This window comes from Leptopilina boulardi, unplaced genomic scaffold (assembly GCF_019393585.1).
Source record: "Leptopilina boulardi isolate dan_hultmark-lab unplaced genomic scaffold, ZJU_Lbou_2.1 LbouV2_55, whole genome shotgun sequence".
Taxonomy (NCBI): Eukaryota; Metazoa; Arthropoda; class Insecta; order Hymenoptera; family Figitidae; genus Leptopilina; species Leptopilina boulardi.
Genome location: NW_026138000.1, coordinates 2,240,584 through 2,266,839, shown reverse-complemented (window position 1 = coordinate 2,266,839; position 26,256 = coordinate 2,240,584). Strand labels below are relative to the sequence as shown.

At 18.5% G+C, this 26,256-nt stretch overlaps 1 protein-coding gene across 2 annotated transcripts; it reads left to right on the top strand.

Annotated features, from left to right (window-relative positions):
- Nucleotides 1-24,600, top strand: LOC127290171 (zinc transporter foi-like). Of its 2 annotated transcripts, none has more exons than XM_051318599.1 (11): nt 1-19; nt 5,063-5,614; nt 10,659-10,714; nt 11,225-11,465; nt 11,741-11,910; nt 12,192-12,389; nt 12,541-12,670; nt 16,959-17,219; nt 17,520-17,696; nt 17,935-18,122; nt 22,029-24,600. In XM_051318599.1, the coding sequence occupies exons 2-11, from the start codon at nt 5,065-5,067 to the stop codon at nt 22,179-22,181; spliced, it is 2,124 nt and encodes a 707-aa protein (XP_051174556.1). In that variant the 5' UTR covers nt 1-19; nt 5,063-5,064; the 3' UTR covers nt 22,182-24,600. The 2 variants fall into 2 exon arrangements, with proteins under 2 accessions (XP_051174556.1, XP_051174555.1); XM_051318598.1 differs by lacking the exon at nt 1-19 and adding an exon at nt 64-698.
- The last annotated feature ends 1,656 nt before the right edge of the window (nt 24,601-26,256 follow it).

The following is a 26,256-nucleotide window of genomic DNA, read 5'->3' as shown; positions in this document are numbered from 1 at the left end:
AGGCACAACACAATTAGCGGTAAATCCCGAGAATTTATGAGTTCTAAACTCGATTTAAAAGAAAAAAAAAAAAAAAATTGTCGCTTTACTTTCTTTCCTTCTCTCTCTCTCTTTCTCTATAAGATTCGAATCATTCTAACCTCAAAATTCCTCGTGGGACGACGACGACGACGGACGCGATCGCGCGCGGTTACAAGAGAAAACAAGTCTCATTTATACAGTTTTTTTTTTATTTTTGACATCTAAAAATATACAGTTTTTCCATGACGATATAAACGAAGTGACCGAGTATCGTTTTGTCTATTTTTGATTTGCCAACACCAAAACAGTTGCATCTTTGCAAATAATCTTGTTTTTGCCTGCGGTAATTCGAGAGTTCCTCTAATCGCGCAATATTCTAGCAGACGCTTCTGTCAATATAGAATTCTAAAAGAAAAAAAAAAAAAATCTTTTTTCGTCTATTTACCGGAAATTAATAAATTGTGTGTGTGTGTGTGTTTGATTTTAAAATTATTAATTTTCCAAAATACAAAAGTTTTATGACAATTTTTTATTCTCTATATCTAATGCAAAAAAATGCAAATAAAAGTATAATCAAATTTTGAGGTTATAATTGTGATATGTGTTTTTTTAAAAAAAAAAGTGAAGATGAATAGAAAAAAGTGCATTGAATTTTGAAACAACTGAGGACAATTATTGTACGTATTTTTTGATGTTTGTTTGTTTGTTTGTTTGTTGTTGTTGTGTTTTTATTTTCGATTTTTTTTTCATTTTTCTCTCTCTTTCTCTCTTTCTAATTTTACTACAAGTGCGTGTGATATTTCGCAATCATTTTTGTCCTGTTTAGTGACCTTTTATGGCAGTTTGAATCTTAAAATACATATATATATATATATATATATATTTCTCTCGGATGCTGGAGTGTATTAAAAAATAATTTTTTTTTATGTAGTACAATTTTAACAGAAGTAAAAATGAAAAAACGTGATTATTTATATATATATATATAAAAAAAACAGAAATTGATTTGTCACGTGCTATTTACATTAAATTTTCAAATTTCTTTTTTGTTTTAATAAACAGAATTTTGTTTTCTTGTTAAATATTTTTCCGAGCACGATTTGAAGATTAATTGATAATTATTTTAAGTTTTGTATTTTTAAAACAAACAAAAAAAAAAAAAAAAAAAAAAAAAAAAAAAATTAGGTTAATTAAAATATTTAAAAATTTATTGTATTAATAAGCGAAAAATATTAATATTAAAAAAAAAAGGTTTTATTAATGAGAAAAATTTATTTTTTTTTTTTTTTAGAAAAAAAAGTGAAATGAAACGAAATTTTTAATGAAAATTAATTATTAATAACTATAATTATTAATTTATTAATATTTTTTAATTATCAGTTTATTATTAATTTTCATATTCTTAATCTACAGTTTGTATTTTTTTTGTTTGCGCTTTTATGAATTGACATTTTTTTTTGTTATTTATTTTTCCAATTGTTTTTCTTTTGCAACACGTTTACAATTTTTTTTTTTTTTTTTTTTTTTTTTTGCTCACACAGGACAAAATTACATGTAATAACTAATAAAATAAAGTGTCAATAATTTCGTGTCATTTTATTTCTTTTGTGAAAAAATTAAAAAAAAAAAAGTAAAATTATAAATTTTAACTTTTTTTCATTAATTTTGCGATTTTTTTTTTGTGCAACAGTTTTAAAATTTATTAATTATTTATAAACGGTGGTAAATAATTATTTATTTTCATATTTATATATTTATTATTTATTTCTTCTACTATTTCGTATTTTATTATTTATTTTTGAATTTTTTTTACTATTTTACTGTTTTAATTATTTATAGTACAATTAATTATTAATATTAATTAATTTTTTTTTTCATAATTTATAGTAAAATTAATTTATTATTTAAAATTTTTTATATATTAAAATTATTTTATAATTTTATGGTATTATTTTGTAGTATAATTATTTATTATTTATTTATTATTCGTTATTTTAATATTTTATTAGTATTAAATAAACAAAATAAATAATATTTATTTTTACTATTGTTATTAGGTTTTTTTTTTTTTTTTTATTCAATTTTGAGTTAACAGTTATTAATTAAAAAAATATTTTTAAACTATAATAAATTATTTATAATAAATATTTATTAAATATTTACATTTTACAATATTAAAAAATTTTTTAAATTAAAATGCTTTTTAAAATTTTTGTAATTTCAGAGTGTCTAACGGATTAGGGAAGTCAGGGAAAAATCAGGAAATTTCTTTAATTTTCTGGAATTTTTTTATAAATAAATTAAAGTAACTATTATAGTTTCAAAAATTTTTTTTACTTTTTTCCATAAAATAAATACAAATTATTATTTTTATATTATGCAAAATTTTCAATTTACATTTAACTAAAATTCGATTTAATTTCTATTTAGCAGAACTCTTATAAAGCATTTTATCTAATACTTTTTTTGAAATTTTAAATTAATATAATTTCAATTTAACCAAATTTATATCTATAAAAATTGACAAAAAAAAAAAGAACTAAATATAATTTATTTTATTTATTAATTCAAATTAAAAATTTTTTCATAGTTTTTAATTTTTGATGGTCAAAAAAATTTCAGGCAATACTTAATCAAGTTTTACAGATTTTTAAATAAAATTTTTTTGAAATAATATAAAAATTTTGAAAGAATTAAATGTGAAATTTTAAGAAATAATTAAATTTCAAAAAATTTTGTTAATTTTCAGACAATTATTAAATATTTTACAGAACTAAAAATAATTTATCAAGCAATTTTTGGAAAACATTTTTTAAATTTAATTGAATTTTCAAAGATTTATAATTTTGATTTTTGAAATTAATTGACTTCAATTGATTTTTAATTTATGATTTTTGATAATTTTACACTTAAATATTGCAGACAAAAATACAATAATTTGAAAACTTTTTAATCGAAAAATGGTTTCAGATAGTTGAATTATTTTCCAAAGAATAAATTAAAAATAATTGAATTTCCTGAGAGTTATATTTGGAATTATTAAATTTCAAAAAATTTGAAATCGCAAATTTTAGGAATAATTAAATTTTAAAAGCTTTTAATTTGAAATTTTTGAAAATAATTGAATTTTAATTAAAATTTTGAAAAATAATTGAATTTTAAATTGAAAAATTTTTGAAAATTATTGAATTCCACTTGAAATTTAAGAAAATAATTGTATTCTAAATTATTTTGAATTGAATGCTTGGAAAATAATTGAATTTTAGTTCACTTTAAATAGAAAATTTTTTAAATAATTGAATTTTAATTAAAAAGTGGAAAATAATTGAATTTTATTTGAATTTGAAATGAATTTTTTGAAAATAATTGAATTTTAGTTGATTTTGGACTGAAAAAATTGAAAATAATTGAATTTTATTTGATTTTGAATAAGAAATTTTGAAAATAATTGAATTTCAATTGTCATTTTAAAAAAAAAATTGAATTTTTATTAATTTTGGATTGAAAATTATGAAAATAATTTATTTTTATTTGAAATTTTGGATAATGATTGAATTTTAGTCGATTTTTGACTGAAAAATTTGAATCTAATTGAATTTTATGTGATTTTGAATAGAAAATTTTGAAAATAATTGAATTTTATTTGATTTTGAATAGAAAATTTTGTAAAATAATTGAATTTAGTTTATTTTTAATTGAAATTTTCAAAAATAATTGAATTTTATTTGATTTTGAATAGAAAATTTTAAAAATAATTGAATTTCAATTGTCAGTTTCGAAAATAATTGAATTTTTGTTAATTTTGGATTGAAAATTTTGAAAATAATTGATTTTTAATTGAAATTTTGGATAATTATTGAATTTTCGTCGATTTTGGACTGAAAAATTTGAAACTAATTGAATTTTTTTGTGATTTTGAAAAGAAAATTTTGAAAATAATTGAATTTAGTGTTTTCTTAATTGAAATTTTAGATTATAATTGAATTTTATGTGATTTTGAATAGAAAATTTTGAAAATAACTGAATTTTGGTTTATTTTGGTTTCAAAATTTTGAAAATAATTGAATTTTAGTTGATTTTCAATAGAAATTTTTTTAAAGAATTGAATATCAATTGAAATTTGGAAAATAATTTAATTGTAGTTTATTGTGAATTGAAAATTTTGTAAATAATTGAATTTTTGTTAATTTTGGATTGAAAATTTTGAAAATAATTGATTTTTAATTGAAATTTTGGAGAATATTTGAATTTTAATCGATTTTGTTCTGAAAATTTTGAAAATAATAGAATTTTATTTGATTTTGAATTGAAAATTTTGTTGAAAAATTGAATTTTTGTTAATTTTGGATTGAAAATTTTGTAAAATAATTTAATTTTAATTGATATTTTGGAAAATAATTGAATTTTGGTCGATTTTAGACTGAAAAATTTTGAAAATAGTTGAATTTTATTTGATTTTAAATTGAAAATTTTTTTAGAAAATAATTAAATTTCAAATGACTTTTTGGAAAATAATTTAATTTTCCTTGATTTTGGATCGAAAATTTGGAAAATAATTGAATTTTAGTTGATTTTGAATTGAAATTTTTGTAAAATAATTGAATTTTAGTTAATTTCAAATAGAATTTTTTTTTTAAATAATTGAATTTTATTTGAAAACTTTGAAAAATAATTGAATTTTATTTGAATTTGAAATGAATTTTTTGAAAATAATTGAATTTCAGTTGATTTTGAAATTAATTTTTTTGAAAATAATTGAATTTTAGTTGATTTGGAATTATTACATTTATTACTGTATATAAATTTCTTTTTATTCTCAAAGTAAAAATTGATGGTAATAAAAAATTTCCCTACTAAATTGGGAAAAAAAGGGGAAATAATTTTTTTTCCTTTTTTTTTTAACTAAATTTTCTGTTTTTTTTTCCATTTTATTTTTATTTATTTATTTTTTTTTTATTAATTTTTTACATGTTTTTTTTAAATATATTTTTCTATTTATTTATTTATTTTCTAATAAAATTGTTTCGTTTTTATTTTCCAGGTATGTGGATTATTATAATGGCTCAACATTTTGTGACTGTTTGTGTTGTTTGCGTATTATGCGCTGCACACAATTATCCATGTTCAGCGCACATGGATTTTTCTTCTTCTCAATCGTCAAAATTATTTAATGACGAAACAAATAATAATAATAATAATAATAATAATTATTATCATTTATCAAATGACGAAAAATTATTAAATCCATCATCATCATCATCATCATCATTACTTGATAATGAAAATTCACGTGATTCGGATAATGATGATGATTTTTATTATTTGGAATCAATAAATGTGCCAAATGAAAAAAAAATTGTTGATACAACAAATAATAAGAAATTAATGGAGAAACGAATCTCGAGGCAAGAATCTTTTAGATCACGACGACATTTGGATATTGATGGTAAATTATTTACAAAAAAAGTTTTTGAAACTTATGGAAATGGTGAAAATATGACAATGAAGGGATTTGAGGAATTATTAAATAAATTAGGATTAGTTAAACTTATTATGGAATTGAATGATGAACGAGGCGAGACAAATTCTGCGGGTGAGTGAGAAAAAAAAATTAATTATATTTTCCATTAAAAATTAATTGCGAAAAAAAAATTTTTTTTATTAAAATAGAAAAAAATAGTTATTATCATTGTTACAAAAAATAGTAATAATTAAAAAAAAAAAAAATTTTTTAATTTAAATAAATAAATTTTCTTTCATATAAACAAAATATATCGTTAAAAAAAAATAAAATTTAAATTGCAAATAAATTAATTAGAAAAAAAAATAATAAATTACAATTTGAATATACCCGTGTGGAAAAGTGATGTGGGCCCCCAGCGGGGGCCCTTATGGATCGCCCTCATGCCATGAGGGGCGCATATGGATGATCCATAGGGGCCCCTCATGGAAACGACATGCTCATCGATGAGGGCGCCCGCATGGGCGATCCATGAGGGTGCCCCTACGGGCGCCCTTATGGGCCCTCACGTTTGCCCTCATCTTGCCCTCAAGTTTGCCATAATGTTTTTTAATCAATAATATTAATAATAAAAGTTAATTGATAATAAATAAGCTTAAGTTATGAATAAATAACATATTTATTTAATAATTATTCAATTTTAAATTAAATTCTTACTCAAATTGAATTTATTAATTAACGTTCTAATTAATTAACTGTCGGATATAATTAAAAGTAATAATAAATTAATTAATTAAAAAATTAAAAAATATGTAATTTATGCATACTATTAACCGATATTTTCATTTTTCAATTAATTCATACATAGAATTAATGATTAAACGCAAACCTGAGAAATAAATAAATCTAACGCATGGGGGGAATCGAACCTACGACCTACGGACTATGAACCTAACGCTTTACCAACTACGCTACGCACGCTACTTCAAAACGAATGCTAACTTCTTGATGCTATTTAAACTTGAAAAATACCTAACAAAGAAAAGTGCTTAACATCATTTAGTTAAAGTTAAGATATTAAATTATATTTTCCAATCAAATGCAATTTATAAAATATAATTAATTATATGCTTTATGATTATTATCATGAATCATCTCAGGCGAATTTTCAAAAAAGTGTAAATATATTTTTATTAAAAACGCGTTTTTCGTTGTTTTGAATCATTGGAAACATTCATTTTTTGTTGATAAAAAAATATTTGATTTTTGGACTTAGAAAATTTTGCTAATCGATCATGAGGGCGATCCATGCGGGCCCCTACGGTGGCCCTCATCTATTTTGCCATAAGTGTGAGTGTTATTTTCAAAAAAGTGTAAATATATTTTTATTAAAAACGCGTTTTTCGTGGTTCTGAATCATTATAAACATTAATTTTTTGGTGATAAAAAAATATTTGAATTTTGGACTTAGAAAATTTTGCTAATCGATCATGAGGGCGATCCATGCGGGGCCCCTACGGTGCCCCTCATGGATTCGCCATAAGTGTGAGTGTTATTTTCAAAAAAAGTGAAAATATATTTTAATTAAAAACGCGTTTTTCATTGTTGTGAATCATTATAAACATTAATTTTTTGGTGATAAAAAAATATTTGATTTTTGGACTTAGAAAATTTTGCTAATCGATCATGAGGGCGATCCATGCGGGGCCCCTACGGTGCCCCTCATGGATTCGCCATATGGATCAGCCCTCATGGGCCCCCGCCGGGGGCCCCGAACTCTTGAGGGCAAGATCGTGGCTTTTTCCACACGGGTAATAGAAAAATTAATAAATAAATAAAATTCTACATCTAAATGAAAAATATTATTTTTTAAGAAATATCATTTTTTAAATAATATTATTTTAAAAAGGAATATATTTAATTTAAATTAAATGGAATTTAATTTAAAAATTTCTAAATGTGGGAACGTTGCCAAAAATTCATTTTTTTTTTTTTTTTTTTAGCCTCACGTCAATCAAAAACAATTAACCTTTTTTTCTTTTTATGATCAAATTGCCAATTAAATAAAACGAAAATTATGCCTTGTGAAATGATTTTGATTAATGTTAACGAGGGAAACGCGGCGAAAGTCATGGACGAAAGTTCAAGGCGTTTCTAAAAAGTTCAGGGACCGTTTTGAGAACTCCAAGTGAAAAAAAAAAAAAAACCGTATTTCCCTGTTTAAGCGGGAAATAAGTTTTTTTTCTCTCGTCTCTATTTCATTTAAAAAAAAAAGGCAAAAAAGAAAGAAAGAATTTAAAAAAAAAGTTACTAAAAAAAATTCATAAGAAATTGAAAAAAAAAAAAAAATTTTTTTCTAAAAATTTGCCCGTTAATTACAAATAAATAAATAAATTCCAAATTATTATTGTATATCACAAAAAAAAGACAACTTTAAAACTCGTGAAATAAATAAAATAAACAAAATAATTAAAATAAAAAATACAAAAAATATTTTTTTAAAAAAAATTTTCTATAATTTTACTGGGAAAATGAGATTTATTTTTCGGAGGTTTCTTTTTTTTCTCTCTTTTTAATGAAAAAAAAAAAAAAAAAAAAAAAAAAAAATGAGGAAATTAAAACAGAAAAAAAAAATTAAATACTAAAAGATAAACGATTTTTCCAAATTAAAAAGAGAAAATGAAACTAAAAATAAATGAAATAACAACAGGAAATAGTTTTTGATGCTTAAAAAAAAAAAAAAAAATTCGATAAAAACTTGTAATCAATTATTAGATTGATTTAATATATATATATATATAAAAAAAAAAAAACAAGAAATAATAATTAGAAGCAAGAGAGGGAAATAGTTATCGAAAAGAATGCGAAAATCACAGGAGATTAAGTTTTATTAGATAAAAAAAAAATAGTAATAACAATGATAATAATCTAAGAATAATAATTAACGATAATAATTTAATTATCAACTCAAATAAATAAAAAAAAAAATAAATAAATAATAATAATAATTTTTTTTTTTCTTCTATTTTCAAAATCTGAAAAAAATTAACATCTATACTAATAATAATAATTATTATTATTTATTTACATGTAAATACAAAACAAAAAATTTGCCTTTATTTTATTAATTTAGCCTCTTATTAATTTTATATTAATTATGATATTTATTATTATTATTATTATTATTATTAATATTATATTATAATACAATAATTATAGTGATAATAATAATTTTAATGATATTAATTACAGTGATAAAAATAAATAATAATAATAATTTTAATTGATAAAAATCATTATAAAGTGATAATAATATTTTAATGATAATAATTATAATAATAATAATAATAATAGTAGTAATAATAATAATAATAATAATATTAGCCATATATTTATAATCTTGATAAAAAAAAAAAAAAAAAAAAAAAAAGTGATACTTCAGACGAGACATTTGATTGTCTGATTAAATTGACCCATGAAATTAGTCATTGACTTTACTCGACAATTGTTTGAAATTATTATGGGATTTTAATTTCTAGTTTCATGTTTTTTAATCACAAGTTTTTTTTTTTGTTTTTTTTTTCTCAGAAATAGATTTAAGCATTATTTGCAATAATTACCCACTGTTATAATTGTTTTATTTATTTTTTTTTCTTTTATTACTATTCACTTAAAAATATTACTTACAGTAATTTTCTGTAATTTCATTTTTTTTTTTTTTTTAAATTTAATTTTTTTATTTTCTTAGAAAATATTATTTAATTGGATTTAAAAAAAAAAATTATTCTTTAAATTAAATAATTTAACATTTAAAAAATAAATTATATTAACAAAATAACAATAAAATAATAATAAAATAATAATAAAATAATAATAAAATAATAATAAAATAAAAATAAAATAATAATAAAATAACAATAAAATAATAATAAAATAACAATAAAATAATAATAAAATAATAATAAAATAATAATAAAATAATAATAAAATAAAAGTAAAAAAAAAATGAAAAATTAATTATTAATTTGAATGTAAATTGTTGCCTTTTAAATAAAAATTAAAAAAAAAAGATGTAATTTAATCTTGGGATTTTCCAATTTTTTAATTTTTCCTTTTTTATTATTATTATTATTAATATTATTATTATTATTATTATCATTATTTTCAAATACATGCAAAAAATATATATATAAGAAAAAAAAATGATGTAAGTATTTATATGTCAATGAAATTCGATGCTATCAGAACGCTCTCTACACATAAATCTCTTTTTTTTTTTTTTTTTTTTGTTCGTGTAATTCCAATTGCTGAGATAACAGAAAACTTTTTAAGATTTCACTGACATAAGATTTATGTTACAAGGCTTTTATTATCATTTTGAGTGGCTCTATAATAAATACTCATTTCTATTAAATATATAGTACAATTTCAGCAAACAACGTTACAATAATTATTCTCACTCTCACTTTTCTATCTCTATAATTGTGTGTGTGTGATTTTTTTTTTTTTTTTTTTTTTTATATTTTATCGATTTTTTTACAACTTTTATATTTAGAAAATAGAAGAAAAAAAAAACGATTTTTTACATTTGTAATTTTCCGAGATTTTTTATTTTTACCAGTGACGAAAAAAGAAATATTTAGTTTGCATTTTGAAAATTTTAATTTTTTTTTAGTACAGTGCATATTTTTTGTGAATTTGGATTTTTGAAAATAATAATAATAATAATAATTTTTTTTGGGTTTTCGAAATATTAATATTTTTTCTTTTAAGTGATGTGAATAAATTTTAAATTAATTTTTTTGTTATTTTTAGCAAATTTTTAAGTTTTTGTAAATTATAAATTATAATTAATAAATAATAAATAAATTTATATTTATTAGGCTAAAAAATTAATAATAAATAAATATTTTTAATACTAAACAATTAATAATAAATTTAAATATATGTACCAAAAAAATTAATAATAAATAAATATATTTAATACAAAATAATGAATAATAAATAAATAAATTTAATACTAAATAGTAAATACTAAAGAATAAATCATAAGAGAAATATGAAAAAAAAAAAAAAATAGAAATGATTATAAAGTGAATTTTTATTTTTTTTTTTTGAGAATAAAATTAATTTATTGATTCTTTTTTTTTTTTTTTTTTTGAATTTTTTTTAACAGGAAGTGTCACGGAATTGAAAAAAATAACTGAACCGAGTTCCGATTCAGACAAAAGGGTAAGTTCTAAATTTATCTCTAATCAATAATTTACCTTGGAAAGTAAAATTGGAATTCTTGAACAGTTTTCTTTAAGTTTTTTTTTTTTTTTTTTCCATTTTTAACCTTTCGTAATGTGCAATTTTTTTTTCTTTTTTTATTTTAATTTTCTTTGTCAATTTAAAAAAAAAAAAATGTACTAGGAAAATAAATTTGAAAACCTAAATTACTAAAAAATGATGTTAAAAAAAATTTAATTTGAAAATGTAATTTTCTTTATACTTTATTTATTTATTATTTTATATTATTTTATTGTTTATTATTATTATTATTATTATTTTATTGTTTATTATTATTATTATTATTATTATATATTATTTTATATAATAACTTTATAAAACGAAAAAAATGCCTTAAAAAATTAATTAGAAATTTTTCTCTATAATAATAGTTTTAATTTTTTTTTTTTTTCTAATTATTATTTTAGTATTTCGACGATTTATTTACTTTTTTCTTTTTTTTCCTTACAGTGTGTGAGCAGTAAAGAATTATTAAGTTCCTTATCGCAGGATGTATCGTACAATTCTGCGACAAATAATAATACAGTATTACCTGGTTGGCTATTTGAAAGAGTTTGTCCAGTTTTACTTTATCATTTAGCTGGCGAAACAAATTCAGAGCGTAACGGTTGTATTCAAATACCGGAATTTTATAAACCCTCAGCCGTTGAAAGCTATGAATCTGAAGAAATGGCGCGAAATATGTTTCAAGGTTTGTAAAAAGAGAAAGAAAAAAAAAAAAAAAAAATTTTCCCCCTTTTTTCTTCACTCTTCGATAAATTGAAAATAAAATAATGAAAAATCAATTTTTAAATTAAATATTCTTCGCATTTTTTATAATGAATTAAAAATTTTAATAAATAAAAAAGAAAAAATTGTTTCGTTTATAAATAAATAATTAAATTAGAAAAAATTAATTAATAATTACTTTTTTGGTAAATGAGGAACAAAAAAAAAAAAAAAAAAAAAATTATTTTTATTTTTCAGTTTGGATATATTCGGCGATAAGTATATTGATAATTAGTCTTTGCGGTCTTCTTGGAGTTGCTGTGATTCCTGTTATGGGAAAAAGTTATTATAATCAATTATTACAATTTTTGGTGGCCCTCGCTGTGGGAACTTTATGCGGCGATGCACTTATTCATTTACTACCTCACGTAAGTGAAATACTAATAAAATCATTTTTTATATTTTTTTTAAAAAAAAAAAAGGAGAAAATGAAAATAGAATTTTTAATTAAATAATGGAAATTTTTATTAGAGAAGAAGTTTTTTTCTACTTAAAAAAAGAATAATTTAAAAAAAAAAAAAATAGAATTTTTAATTAAATAATGAAAATTTTTATTAGAGAGTTTTTTTTTTTTACTTTAAAAAATTTAATAAAGAAAATAGGATTTTTAATTGAATAATGAAAATTTATATATTTTTTTTTTTTTTAGGCAATGATGTCGGATGCCGCTCACAGTCACGGCAATAGTCACGGTCACGAGGAATTGATCATCGATCATGAAGCCGATCATAATGCAAATATGTGGAAAGGACTTGTGGCAATGTTAGGATTAGTTTTATTTTTCTTCACTGAAAAATCGCTGACAATGCTTGCCGAATGGAGGAAATATCGTCAAAGGCGTAACAAAGTAAATGCTTCAAATCGAATAATAAAAGAAAAATAAAATAATTAAATTAATAAATATTTATTTATTTATTTATTTATATATGGGACTTTAATATAAAGTGCCTTTAAAATATGTTAAATAAATAAATTTTTAAAAAAAATAAAATTTACAGCTTCCGCCGAGAGTTCGTGTCATGAGAGAAACAGAAGGTCCCAATAGTAATACAGTTGGAGAAAAACTTTGCAAACACAAATACTCATCGTATCCTTATTGTTATGGAGAAATCACGACTGAAACTCAAGGTAATTTTTTTTATTATTATTCAAGTTTTCTTTTTTTTTTCTTCTTTTCTTTCTCTCTTTTGTCATTTTCTCTTTTAATTTGCCACGCGAGTTTCTAAATTATTTTCTCAATATATATATATATATATATATATATATATATATATTTGTTTATTATGCAATAGCACAAGGTTTTGTTTACAACATCCGCAAATTTTCATTTCCGATTGTTTGAGATTCAAATAATAAAAAAAAAAAATAAATAAATAAAAAAAAGAGCTGACAAAAGAACAGGAAATAATGTTTTAAACAATAATAAAAATCGTAAACAAATATAACTGAAAATCAATTATTTACAAATTTTGTTAAAAATTATTTTACTATTATTATTATTGAAATGAAATATTTTTTCATTAAAATTAAATTAATTTCTCGATTTTTACTTTAAAAATAATTTTCTAATAATAATAATTATTTATTTAATATTATAGTATTATATTATAATTATTTATTATTATATAATAATCACAATTATTATAATTATATAATAATAAAATGCTTGGTCTGTCCTTCTGTCCTAACTTGAAGTTGGCCTTTTCTGATTTCACGTGTTTTTTTTTTTTTTTGAATAGTAATCTTATGCCGTGTCAAATTTGGACAATTCTTTTTCTCATTTTTGCCAAAGTTGTATATAATTGTGTTTCCAAATTTCGGAATAAGTTTCTTTAAAATTTTAAATTCGAAAATTCAATTCACGAAGCTCAAGTACACAACGTTTACCAACGAAATTTTTTTAAAACTTGTATATTCATTCAAAAATTGTATACAAATAGAAAAAATTTATGAGGAGAAAAAAGATGCGCCAGGAAATTTCGTACAAGATAGTAATTTGAAAAAAATTTATTTTTCAAAATTAATTTTTAATGTACCAGGGGCCAACGAATGCCTATTAAATATTAATTATAAAAACACAGGCCTCGAATCAACTTAAAGACACAAAAAAAATCGTTTTAGTCGATTTATATTCGAAAAAAAAGTGGATTTGTTTTTTATTTTAACAAAAATATTTTACAGATTTTTAAATAAAAAAATTTTTTTTTTTAATAATAATCCTTTTCGAAGGGTTAAAGTTGAAATTTTTAGAAATAATTAAATTTCAAAAGATATATTGTTAATTTTCAAAGAATTATTAAATTTTACAGAACTAAAAATAATTTATCAAACAATTTTTGGAAAACATTTTTTAAATTTAATTGAATTTTCAAAGATTTAAAATTGAGATTTTTGAAATTAATTGAAACTTTAAGTGATTTTTAATTAAAATTTTACATGATTTCACTAAAAATTTATTAGAAAATGCGGACAAAATACAATAATTTGAAAATCATTTTTAATTGAAAAATCGTTTCAGATAGTTGAATTTTCAAAGAATATTATTAAAATAGTTAAAAATAATTTAATTTCTTTAGAGTTATAATTGAAATTAATAAATTAAAAATTGAAAATTCAATTAATTTTGAATTCAATTTTTTGAGAATAATGAAATTTTATTTGATTTTAAATTGAAAATTTTTGGGAAATAATTGAATTTTAATTAAAATTTTAGATAATAATTTAATTGAAGTTCATTTTTGATTGAAAATTTGGATAATTAATTTTGAATAGAAATTTTGGAAAATAATTAAATTACAATTAATATTAAACTGAAACTTTGGAAAGTAATTGAATTTTACTTGATTTTGGATTGAAAATAATTGAATTTTAGTTGATTTTAAATTGCAAATTTTGGAAAATAATTGAATTTCAATTCAAATTTTTGGAAAATAATTGAATTTTAGTTGATTTTCAATTGAAATTTTGGAAAATAATTGAATTTTAGTTGATTTTGGAAAATAATTGATTTTGAATTGAAAACTTTGGAAAATAATTGAACTTCAATTAAAATTTTTTAAAATAATTGAATTTCAGTTCATTTTGAATTAAAAATTTTGGAAAATAATTGAATTTTAATTAAAATTTTGGATAATAATTTAATTTAAATTCTTTTTTGATTGAAAATTGTGGAAAATTAATTTTGAATAGAAATTTTAGAAAATAATTGAATTTTAATTAAAATTTTAAAAAATAATTGAATTTTAAATTTAAATTTTTTGAAAATTATTAAATTCCACTTGAAATTTAAGAAAATAATTGTATTTTTAATTATTTTGAATTGAATGCTTGGAAAATAATTGAATTTTAGTTGATTTTGAATTGAAATTTCAATACACTGTCAATTGAAATTCAATTATATACAAAAGTTTCAATTCTAAATCACTAGAATTTAATTATTTTCCAAAATTTCAATTCACAATAAACTACAATTCAATTATTTTCCAAATTTCAATTGAAATTCAATTATTTAAAAAAGTCTCTATTCAAAATCAACTGAAATTCAATTATTTTTCAAAATTTTCAATCCTAAATCAACTAAAATTCAATTCTTTTACAAAATTTTCAATTCAAAATAAACTGAAAATCAACTATTTTCAAAAATTTGAAATTCATTTATTTTTCAAAATTTAAATTAAAATTCAATTATATTTAAAAATTTAAGTACAATTCAGTGAAAATTATAATTTTCAAAAATTTTAATACGAATTTGTAAAAAATGGACAAAAATTTTAATTATTTTCAAAGATTTTGGTTCAAATTTTTTATAAATTTTATTATTTCTAAAAAATATTTTATTTTCTTTTAAAAATCCCATTATTTTCTGAAAAATTCAATAAAAGCTCAAAGATTCAATTTTTTTTTCAATATTTTAATTATAATTTGTGACAAAATTATTTCTTAAAAAAATTTCAATAAAAAATAGGCAAAAATTCAATTATTTTCTAAAATGTCATTTGAAATTCAATTATTTAAAAAAATTTTAATCAAAAATCAATTAAAATTCAATTATTTACAAAAATTTCAATTTAAAAACTGCTAAAATTTAATTATTTCTAAAATTTCCCATCTCAAATTTTTTGAAATTTAATAATTCCAATTATAACTCTCCTGAAATTCAATTATTTTTAATTTATTCTTCGGCAAATTCAACTATCATAAAACCGTTTTTCGCTTAAAAAGTTTTCAATTTTTTGTATTTTTGTCCGCAATTTCTAATAAATTTTTTAATGAAATCATCAAAAATTATAAATTAAAAATCACTTGAAGTTCAATTAATTTAAAAAATCAAAATCACTGAAAAAAATTTAGAAATATTTTAATTAAAAATTTCGTAAAATTCAATTAGTTCAAAAAATTTTTAATTATTGCTCATTCAAAACTCAATTATTTCTAAAAACTTTAACTTCAATTTCTTTTTCAATTAATTATATCGAATTAATGTATTTTTTTCTGTTTCAAGACAGTAATTTTTATTATTGTTATTTTTGGATTAATTTTACAAAAGTAGGTATTTTCAATTTAAAATAATTGAATTTTTAATAGATATTTAAATTGATAATATAATTGAAAATAATTAATTTTTTGTGATTTTTATATGAAAATTTTGAAAAATAATTGAATTGAGAATAATGAAATTTTATTTGATTTTAAATTGAAAATTTTTTTGGAAATAATTGAATTTTAATTGAAATTTTGGATAATAATTTAATTGAAGTTCATTTTTGATTGAAAATTTGGATAATTAATTTTGAATAGAAATTTTAGAAAATAATTGAATTTTATTTAAATTGAAAACTTGGTAAATAATTAAATTTTAAATTGAAAATTTTGGATAATTATTGGATTTTTAATTGATTTTGAATTAAAATTACGGGTAATAATTGAATTTTAGTTTATTTTGAATTGAAATTTAAAAAAAAAAAATCAATTTTAATGTGTAATATTTTTTTTTAAATTATAAATAATTGTTAAATTTCATAAAAATTTGAATTGAAAAATAATTTTGATATAATTGAATAATATTCCATTAAATTTTTTTTGATAATATTAATCTTTAATTTCTTTATAACAAACAATTAAATACTCAATTTGTCGCGCTTGCGCGCGTTTAATTTTGCTAGTAATAATAAAAAAATTTTAGAAATAGGAATTCAATTAAAAATAAAGTCTCCTTTTTTAAATTCCAATTTCTATCCTTCGGCAAAAATGGAGAAAAAATTAATTATTAATTAAATTATAGAAGGGAAAAAATTATTTTTTAAAATTTGTCTTTTTTTTTTTTTTTTTTGTAAATATAGTTCCCCCTTTTATATGTATGAAAATTGAAAGCGATTAAAATTGTATTTATTTTTTTGTTTTTCTATTATTTTGTCAGATAATCATCATCATCGACACAATAATCATCACGATCGTCCAGCGGCGATTGAAGAGGAAAAACCATTGACGTCAAATTGCAATTCAGTGTTGCCATCGATTGTTAAAAATGATCTCGAAAAAATTGTCAACGACGATTGGAAATTGGATGAGACAATGAAAAAAATTGATGGAACTAATGAAGTTTTAAATGAGGCTGAAAGTTACACTGTCATTATTCGTGAACATGAAAATAAACATCATGGACATACACATTCTCACGGTGAGTTTTTTTTTTTTTTTTTTTTTTTTTATTTATTACTTTTAATTACTTTTTCTCGTTTTTCTTCTCTTTTGTTTTTTTACAAAATATTTATTTCAATTTTTATTGTAAATTATTGAATTCTAATTTTAATTTAAGAAATTTTTTTAAAATATTGAATATTTAAGTACATAATTAAAAAAAAAAAAAAAAAGAAGAGTATTTTTACGATTTTACTTTTATTATTCAAATGTAATGTAATTTAATTGAAATTAATTTTGAATTTTTGTATAAAATAAAAAAAAAAAAAAAAAAAAAAAGGTCACGTACATTCGGCGCCAGAATCAATGTCAAGCGTTGCATGGATGGTTGTAATGGGCGATGGACTTCATAATTTTACCGATGGAATGGCAATTGGAGCTGCATTCTCGGCAAGTATTGCCGGTGGATTTTCCACGGCAATTGCCGTATTTTGCCATGAATTGCCACACGAATTAGGTAAATAATTTTTTAAATTAAAAAAAAAAAAAATATTTTCTTCTATTTTATGAAAAAAAAGTTTATCAAAAATAATATTTTAAATCTAAATTTTTTTGTTTATTGACTAATAATAATAATAATAATTATTATTATTATTCTAAACTAATACCTAATTAATTTTTCTGGGGTCTTTTTTTAATTTTTCTTTTTTTGTTTTTTAAATTTAATTTTCTTTTCTTTTTTTTTTTTTTGAAAGGTGACTTTGCGGTTCTTTTGAAAGCAGGAATGAGCGCAAAACAAGCGGTATTTTACAATTTATTATCATCGGTGCTGTGTCTTTTTGGAATGGTTTTTGGCGTTCTTTTGGGGGCAACGCCGGCAGCGAGCAGTTGGGTTTTCGCTGCAGCCGCTGGAATGTTTATTTACATTGCCCTAGTCGATATGGTTCGTTTCTTTTTTTTATATATATATATATTTTTATTACAAAAACAAAAAAAAAAAAAAAAAAAAAACATTTTCCAATTTACAGGCCTCGGATTATACGACTTTTTAGACTATTTCCGACTTTTTTTTTGACTTATTTTAATAAAATGCGACTATTTCCGACTTTTTTTTCTTACATTTTTTTAAAAAACTTTTTAAATAAAATATTTTTTTTTTTTTTTTTTTTGGTATAAAATGCAGATCTTCATTAGATCTTGTTTATTGCAATTATTTAATGAATTTTTAAACTAAAATCCGTCACTAAATTAATTATTATTAATAATTTTAATGAAATTAATCATTTAAATTCAATTATTTGAAATTAATTTATTAAATTAAAATTTTAATGAAATTTAACAATTTTTTTATAATTAAAAAAAAAAAAAATATCAAATAAAATAACAAAAAAAAAATTTTAATTTAAAATCATAAATCAAAATCAAATAAAATTGAATTATATTCAAAAAATTTTCAAATTTAAAATCAACTAAAATTCAATTATTTAAAAAAAATTACAATTCAAAATCAATTAAAATTCATTTATTTTCAAAAAATTAAATTCAAAATCAACTAAAATTCAATTATTTTGCAAAATTTTGAATGAAATACAATTATTTTCAAAAATTTCAGTTCAATTTTCAAAATCAACTAAAATTCAATTACTTACAAAATTTTCAATTCAAAATCAACTGAAATTTAATTATTTGCAAAATTTTAAATTATTTTTTAATTATTTTCATAATATTCTTCAAAAATTTCAATTATATAAATGCAAATTTTCAAATTGAAAACTTTTGGAATTTAAAATTAACTAAAATTCAATTAATATCCAAAATTTTAATTGAAATTCAATTATTTCTATAAATTTCAATACAAAATCCACTGAAATTCATTTATTTTAAAAATTTTTAATTCTGAACTAATTAAATTTCAATTATTTTAAAAAATTTCAAATTCAAAATAAACTGAATTTCAATTATTTTCAAAATTTTTATTTGCAATTCAAATATTTTTTTAATTTTCAATTCAAAATAAACTTAAATAACAATTTATTCAAAAATTACAATTAAAATTCATTTTTTTTTTGAAATTTTTCAATTAAAATTCAATTATTTAAAAAAATTTTAATTTAAAATCAACTAAAATTCAATTATTACCAAAAGAAACTAAAATTTTATTATTTTCAAATATTTTGATTAAAATTCAATTATTTTCCAAAATTTCAATTCAAAATCAACTAAAATTCAATTATTTTGCAAAATTTTGAATGAAAAACAATTATTTTCCAAAATTTCAATTCAAAGAAAAATAAAATTCAATTCAAAATCAACTAAATTAAATTATTTTCAAAATGTCTATTCAAAATTAATTGTAATTTATTTATTTTCAAAACTTTCAATTCCAAATTAATTTAAATTCAAAATTAACAAAAATTCAATTATTTTCCAAAATGTCAATTTAAATTCAATTATTTTCTAAAATTTCTATTCAATTTTGAAAATCAACTAAAATTCAATTCTTTTCAAAATTTTCAATACAAAATAAACCAAAATTCCTTTATTTTCCAAAATTTCAATTCAAAATTAACTAAAATTCAATTATTTTAAAAATTTTCCATTCAAACTCAACCAAAATTCACTTATTTTTAAAATTTTCAATTCAATATCAAATAAAATTCAATTATTTTCTAAAATTTTCTTTCTAACATTTTTTTGAAATTTAACAATTTCAATTATAAATCTCATGAAACTCAATTACATTTTAAAAAATGTTGTCTAAAATTATTTGATATATTATTTTTACTTTTGTAAAATTAAATTATTGTCTAAAAATTAACAAAATCTTTTAGAATTCAATTATTTTCAAATTTTTCAAGAAAAAATGTCAATTAAAAATCAAAGAAATTGAATTAAAATACAATTATTTTCCAAAATTTTTAATGAAATTCAATTATTTTAAAAATTTTCAATTTAAAATCAACTAATTTTAATTATTTTCAAAATTTTCAATCTAAAATTTCAATAAAAATTCAATTATTTTCTTAAAATTCAATTATTTTCAAAATTTTCAAATCAAAATCAACCAAAATTCAATTATTTTCTAAATTTTGAATTCAAAATCAACAAAAATTCAATTATTTTGCAAAATTTTGAATGAAATACAATTATTTTTCAAAATTTCAATTCAAAGAAAAATAAAATTCAATTCAAAATCAACTAAATTAAATTATTTTCAAAATGTCTATTCAAAATTAATTGTAATTTATTTATTTTCAAAACTTTCAATTTCAAATTAATTTAAATTCAAAATTAACAAAAATTCAATTATTTTCTAAAATTTCTATTCAATTTTTGAAAATCAACTAAAATTCAATTATTTTGCCAAATTTCGATTGAAATGCATTTATTTTTTTAATTTTCAATTCAAAATCAACTAAAATTTAATTATTTACAAAATTTTCAATTAAAAATAAACTAAAATTCAATTATTTTCAAAATTTTCAATTCAAAATAAACTAAAATTCAATTGTTTTTAAAATAAATTAAAATTCAAATATATTCATAAATTTCAATTCTAAATCAATTAAAATTCATTTATTTTCAAATCTTTCAATTCAAAATCAACTAAAATTCAATTATTTTGCCAAATTTCGATTGAAATTCATTTATTTTTTTAATTTTCAATTCAAAATCAACTAAAATTTAATTATTTACAAAATTTTCAATTAAAAATAAACTAAAATTCAATTATTTTTAAAAATTTTCAATTCAAAATCAAAGAAAATTTAATTATTTTCCAAAATTTCAATTTAAAAGTCAATTAAATTTCAATTATTATTCAAAATTAAAATTAAAATTCAATTTTTTTCAATTATTTATTTTCCATTGAAAATTTTTTGTAATTTAATAATTCAATTATAACTCTCTAAGGAAATTCAATTATTTTTTTTAACTATTTTTATAATATTCTTTTGAAAAATCAACTATCTGAAACCATTTTTCCAATTAAAAATGGTTTTTAAATTATTGTATTTTTGTCCGCAATTTCTAATAAATTTTTTTGGTGAAATAATCAAAAAAAAATTTAATTAAAAATCACTTTGAAGTTGAATTAATTTCAATAATCTCAATTGACAATTGTAAATCTTTCAAAATTCAATTACATTTAAAAAAATGTTATTCAAAAAATTATAGTTGATAAATTATTTTTAGTTCTGTAAAATTTAATTATTTGTTTGAAAATTAACAAAATCTTTTGAAATTCAATTATTTCTAAAAATTTCAACTTTAATCCTTCCAAAAGTATTATTATTATTTAAAAAAAAAAAAAAACAAAAAAAATTTATTTAAAAATCTGTTCAATAATTTTTATTAAAATAAAAATAATCGACTTTTATTTTGGAATATAATTCAATTTTTTCTTATGCTTTTAAGTTGATCCGAGGCCATGAATTTACATTCAAAAAAAGGGAAAATAATATTTATTTCTTGTTGAAAATTACTATTTTGGAAAAAGTAAAATTTTTCTTTTTTTTTTTGTTATTTCAAAAACAATAACTAACATTTATTTATTTATTTATTTAATTAAAAAATTAATATTTTGCAACATTAAAATTGTGTTAGTTTTTTTAATAACGGGCATGTCCCGTTATGTTCCAAATAAATAAATAAATAATAAATAACATTTATTTATTTCTTGTTGAAAATTACTATTTTCGCAAATTGAAATTGTTTTAAATTTCTTATTTTATTTTTTGAAATTTGGTTTTAACAATCAAAGAAAAAAAAGTTGACGATAATTATTTTTGTAATTTAGTGTTAATTTTTTGTTTTTTTTTTTTTTTTTGTCATTTTTCTCTCAATGCAGATTCCAGAATTGTCGTCGAGTCACTCGGAGGAAGGTGGATCACATTGGCATTGCATTCTCCAGGCATTGGGACTATTAACTGGACTTGGAATTATGCTTGTCATTGCTTTATACGAACACGATCTTAAAACAATTTTTGATGACGAGTCATAAATTTTTCTTTCTTTCTTTCTTTCTTTCTTTTTTTTAGGCAAAAAAACGAGAAACTGTTTCTTTTTCTTTTCAATAAAAAAAAAAAAAAAAACAAACAAACAAAAAACTGATTCATTTCTTTTTCTTTTCGATAAAAGAAAAAAAAAAGAAACGAAAAAATAGTTTTTTTTTCTTTTCGTTATAAAAGAAAGAAAAAGAAACAAAAATCTAATTTTTTCATTTTTTCACAGCAAAACTGATTTTTTTCTCTTCGATAGAAAAAAAAAAGAAAGAAACGAAAAAATGATTTTTTCTTGGTATTTTTGACATACACAAAATATTTCAGTGAGTATATAGAAAAATTTAAAAATCGATTCCTTCGCATGTCTCGATAAAAGAGAAATCTTTTTTTTATTTTAACAATACAATAATAATATTCAATTATTTTAACAATTTTTCTAATGGACCAAAAAAAAAAAATTATTTTTCACTTTTAAAACGATAAAAATCGTCTTTTTCTTTTCTCTATTTTTTTTTTTTTTTTAAATAAAATTTTCTTTTTTTCCCCCTTTTTTTCATTTTCAATTGAACGAAGGAAAAAAAAACAAGAAAAACGATTAAAAAATGCTGTTTTTTTTCCATTAATTTTTATTTAAAAAACAAAAATTGCGAAATAAGATTTTTTTTTTTTTTTTAAAGAAAATAAAACAAAGATTTCTCTCTCTTTTTTTCTAACTTTTTGTTTTTTCAGTTAAAAAACAAAAAAAGCACAAAAAGTTAATCGGGAATCAATCCATTTTTTTTTTATATCATAAAAAAGAAAAAAAAATGTAAATAGACAAATTTAATTAGACTAATTATTATTAATTAAGAAGAAAAAAAAATATAGGACTTAAATTTTTTCACATCTCAATATAAAAAATAATAAATAAATATAAATAATTTCAAAAAAAATCATTTCCTGTTTTTTTTTTTCTCACTCTCTCTCTCTCTCTCGATATTATTACACTGAAAAACCGGAAGTGATTTTTGATATGAATCTTAAAAAAATAAAAGGAACGAGTTTTTTTTCTATTTAAAAAAGAGAAAACTCAATTTACTTAAAAAGAAGGAAAACCTTTTTTTTTTCTCTCTTATAAAGAATTGAAAAATTTGTTTTTCTCCATTTTTTAAACAAAAAAATAAACTGTACATATAAATATATATCTTTTTTATCTACAAAAAAAAAACAAAAAAAATCATATCTATGACAAAATTTTATTGGTATTTTTTTCTCAAAAAAAAAAAAAAAAAAAAAAAAAATTGTCTCTTTTTCAAGATTTTTCACATGTTTTACGCACACAAACATATTACACGTAATTTTTCTTTCTTTTTCTCTTTAATAAGATATAAAATTCAAAAATTTGCCGAAGAAAACAAATTTTTTTTTTTGTTTTAAAGAGCAAAGACTGTTTTTTAATAAATAATTTAATCATTTTTTTTGGGAAAATAAAAAAAAATGAATAAACACTTTTTAAATGGAATTTATAATTTAAAAAAGTTAAATTTAAACGTTTTTTTCGAAAAAGAATTTTTTATTTTTTATTTGAATTTAGCTAAATAAATAAATATATTAATTAATTAATTAAACGTTAATTAGTAAAAATTTTCTAACTACGTTAATTAATAACGGAAAAATTTTTGAATTAATTGAATTAAAATAAATTTTTCTATTAATTAACGGTAATTAAAATAATTTTCATTTTTTTTAACTAATTAATTAATTTATTTATTTATTAATTAACTAATTAATTTACGTAATGAAAACGAAAATTAGTTTAAAAAAAAAATTTCATTAGCGCTAATTAATTAAATTAAATTAAATAATTTTCTAATTCCAAATAAATTTAAAATATTAATGATTTAAAATTTGATAAAAATTAATTCTCTTAAATTATAAAGAAAATATAGTTAAAAAAAAAAAAAATAAGAAAATTAGAAAAAAAAAATTTAAGGGATTTAATTTTGAAAAATTTAAACTTAACTTTTTAAACAAAAAAAAAATCGTGAAAGTAACAAATTTTCTTCTAGAAATAAGAAAAAAAAAACACACGTAGCTCTCTAAATAAAAAAAAAAAATAGAAAAATAAATTTAAAAAATTTGGAGAAATTTTCCCTTTTTTTTTTTCTTTTTTATTTTCTTTTGAATTTTTTTTTTTTTCATTTTGCGGCCTAATTTGAAACTTTGCTTTAGAATTTAGTGTAAATATTATAAATATATAGATTAATAATTGAAAAAAAAGGTGGTTGTATAGAAATAGAAAACGTTTTTTTATTTTCTTTTAATTTTTCTTTTTCAAATTCATTCCGCCAATTGCATTTTTTCATTTTTCTCATTGCCAATTTTTTTTTTTTTTTTTTTTTTACGAAAATATTGAAATAGAATTTAAAAAGAGTATTTCCCCCCCCCCCACACACAATTTCTTCATTGTAAATAAATAAAAAAAAATGTTTATTTCGTTTTCTCATATTTTTTTTACACTTGAAAAAAAAATTGTATAAAACCTGAAACAATTTGTATTATTCTTATAATAATAATAATAATAATAATAATAATTCTAATAATATTTTTTGTACTTAAATATATAATGAAAAAAAAAGAAGAAGAATAGATTTTGAATGACTTAAAAAAAAATTTATAAACTAATTTTTTCACTAAAAAAATAAAATTGAAGAGAGAAAACTAGATTTTTAGAATTATTTTTGGAATTTTATTTTTTTTTGGGTAAAATTAAAAAAAAAGAGTTAATAAATTTAGAGTTTCTTTTTTATAAATATATATATATATATGCGATGAGAAATTTCTCTTCAATTTTGTTTTTCTTTTCCTCGTCAATACCAAAAAAAAAAAAAAAAAAAAAAAATATATATATATAAATATTTACTGTAGTAAATTTTCGATTTTGAAATGAATTAAGAATTAAGAAACAAGGAATTTTTCTACAAATGCCAATTTGTCAAGTTGCCTTTATTTTTTTTATCAAACTTTAGATTGAGAATTAAAAAAAAAAAAAAAATACAAACTGTGTTTAACTAATATTTTGTTTTACATAATACAATCATGTGTCGAAAAAAAAATTGATAAATTAAAATTACGGATATTAATGTTAACAATTAAAGGAAGGAAAAAAAAAAGAAGAAAAAATTATCTATTTCATAAATATGAAATTACAAATTTTCCTTGTGAATATTTATTTATTTATTTTTTTTTTGTTTTCTATTCAGAGAAAAAAAAATTATTAAATTTATTGAATATTTTATTATTTTTTAAAATTGCAAAAATATTTTACTATTTTTTTTTTTTCAATATTAAATAAAAATTTTTGTTTAATAACAATAATTATTAATTATTATAATAGAAATTAATATTTTCTTTTTTATTTATCGAATAAATATTTTATTATAATTAATATATTTATAATTAATTATAATTAATATAATATATAATTTGTATAATATTAATTAATATTATTAATATTATAATTAATATTAATATTAATATTTAATATTATTAATATAATAATTTAATATAATAAATATTATAATTAATTAATATTTATTTTAATAAATTCCTTTTTTTACAGCAAATTTTTTTTTTTTTGAATAAATTAAATAAATATTAATAAAAATAAATTTGAAAATTTGTTTATCAAAAGAAGGAAAAAATATTATAAAACGTTTATATTTTTCGTAAAAACGAAATTCAGAGGGAAAATTTGAATTTTTCTTTTTTGTGATTTTCTTTTCTTTTATTTTTTTTTCCTTGGGGATATATAGGAAAAGAGGCCGAATTTTCAACGAGAAAGAATTTAATTGTATTTTTGCCGGGTGCTAATAAATGTACGACATATTATATATATATATATGTTATATTTGATAATAATAATAATAATAATAATAATAATAATTGTAGATTAGCTTCGTCAGCAGTATTTCTCCGATGAGCGCAGAGAGTGTTTGTAAAATGTTTTTTCGCATTATTTTCATTTTTTTTTTTTTTGCATTAAGCATTATATATTATATATATATATAGAAAGAATTGCGTGTTGTGTAACGA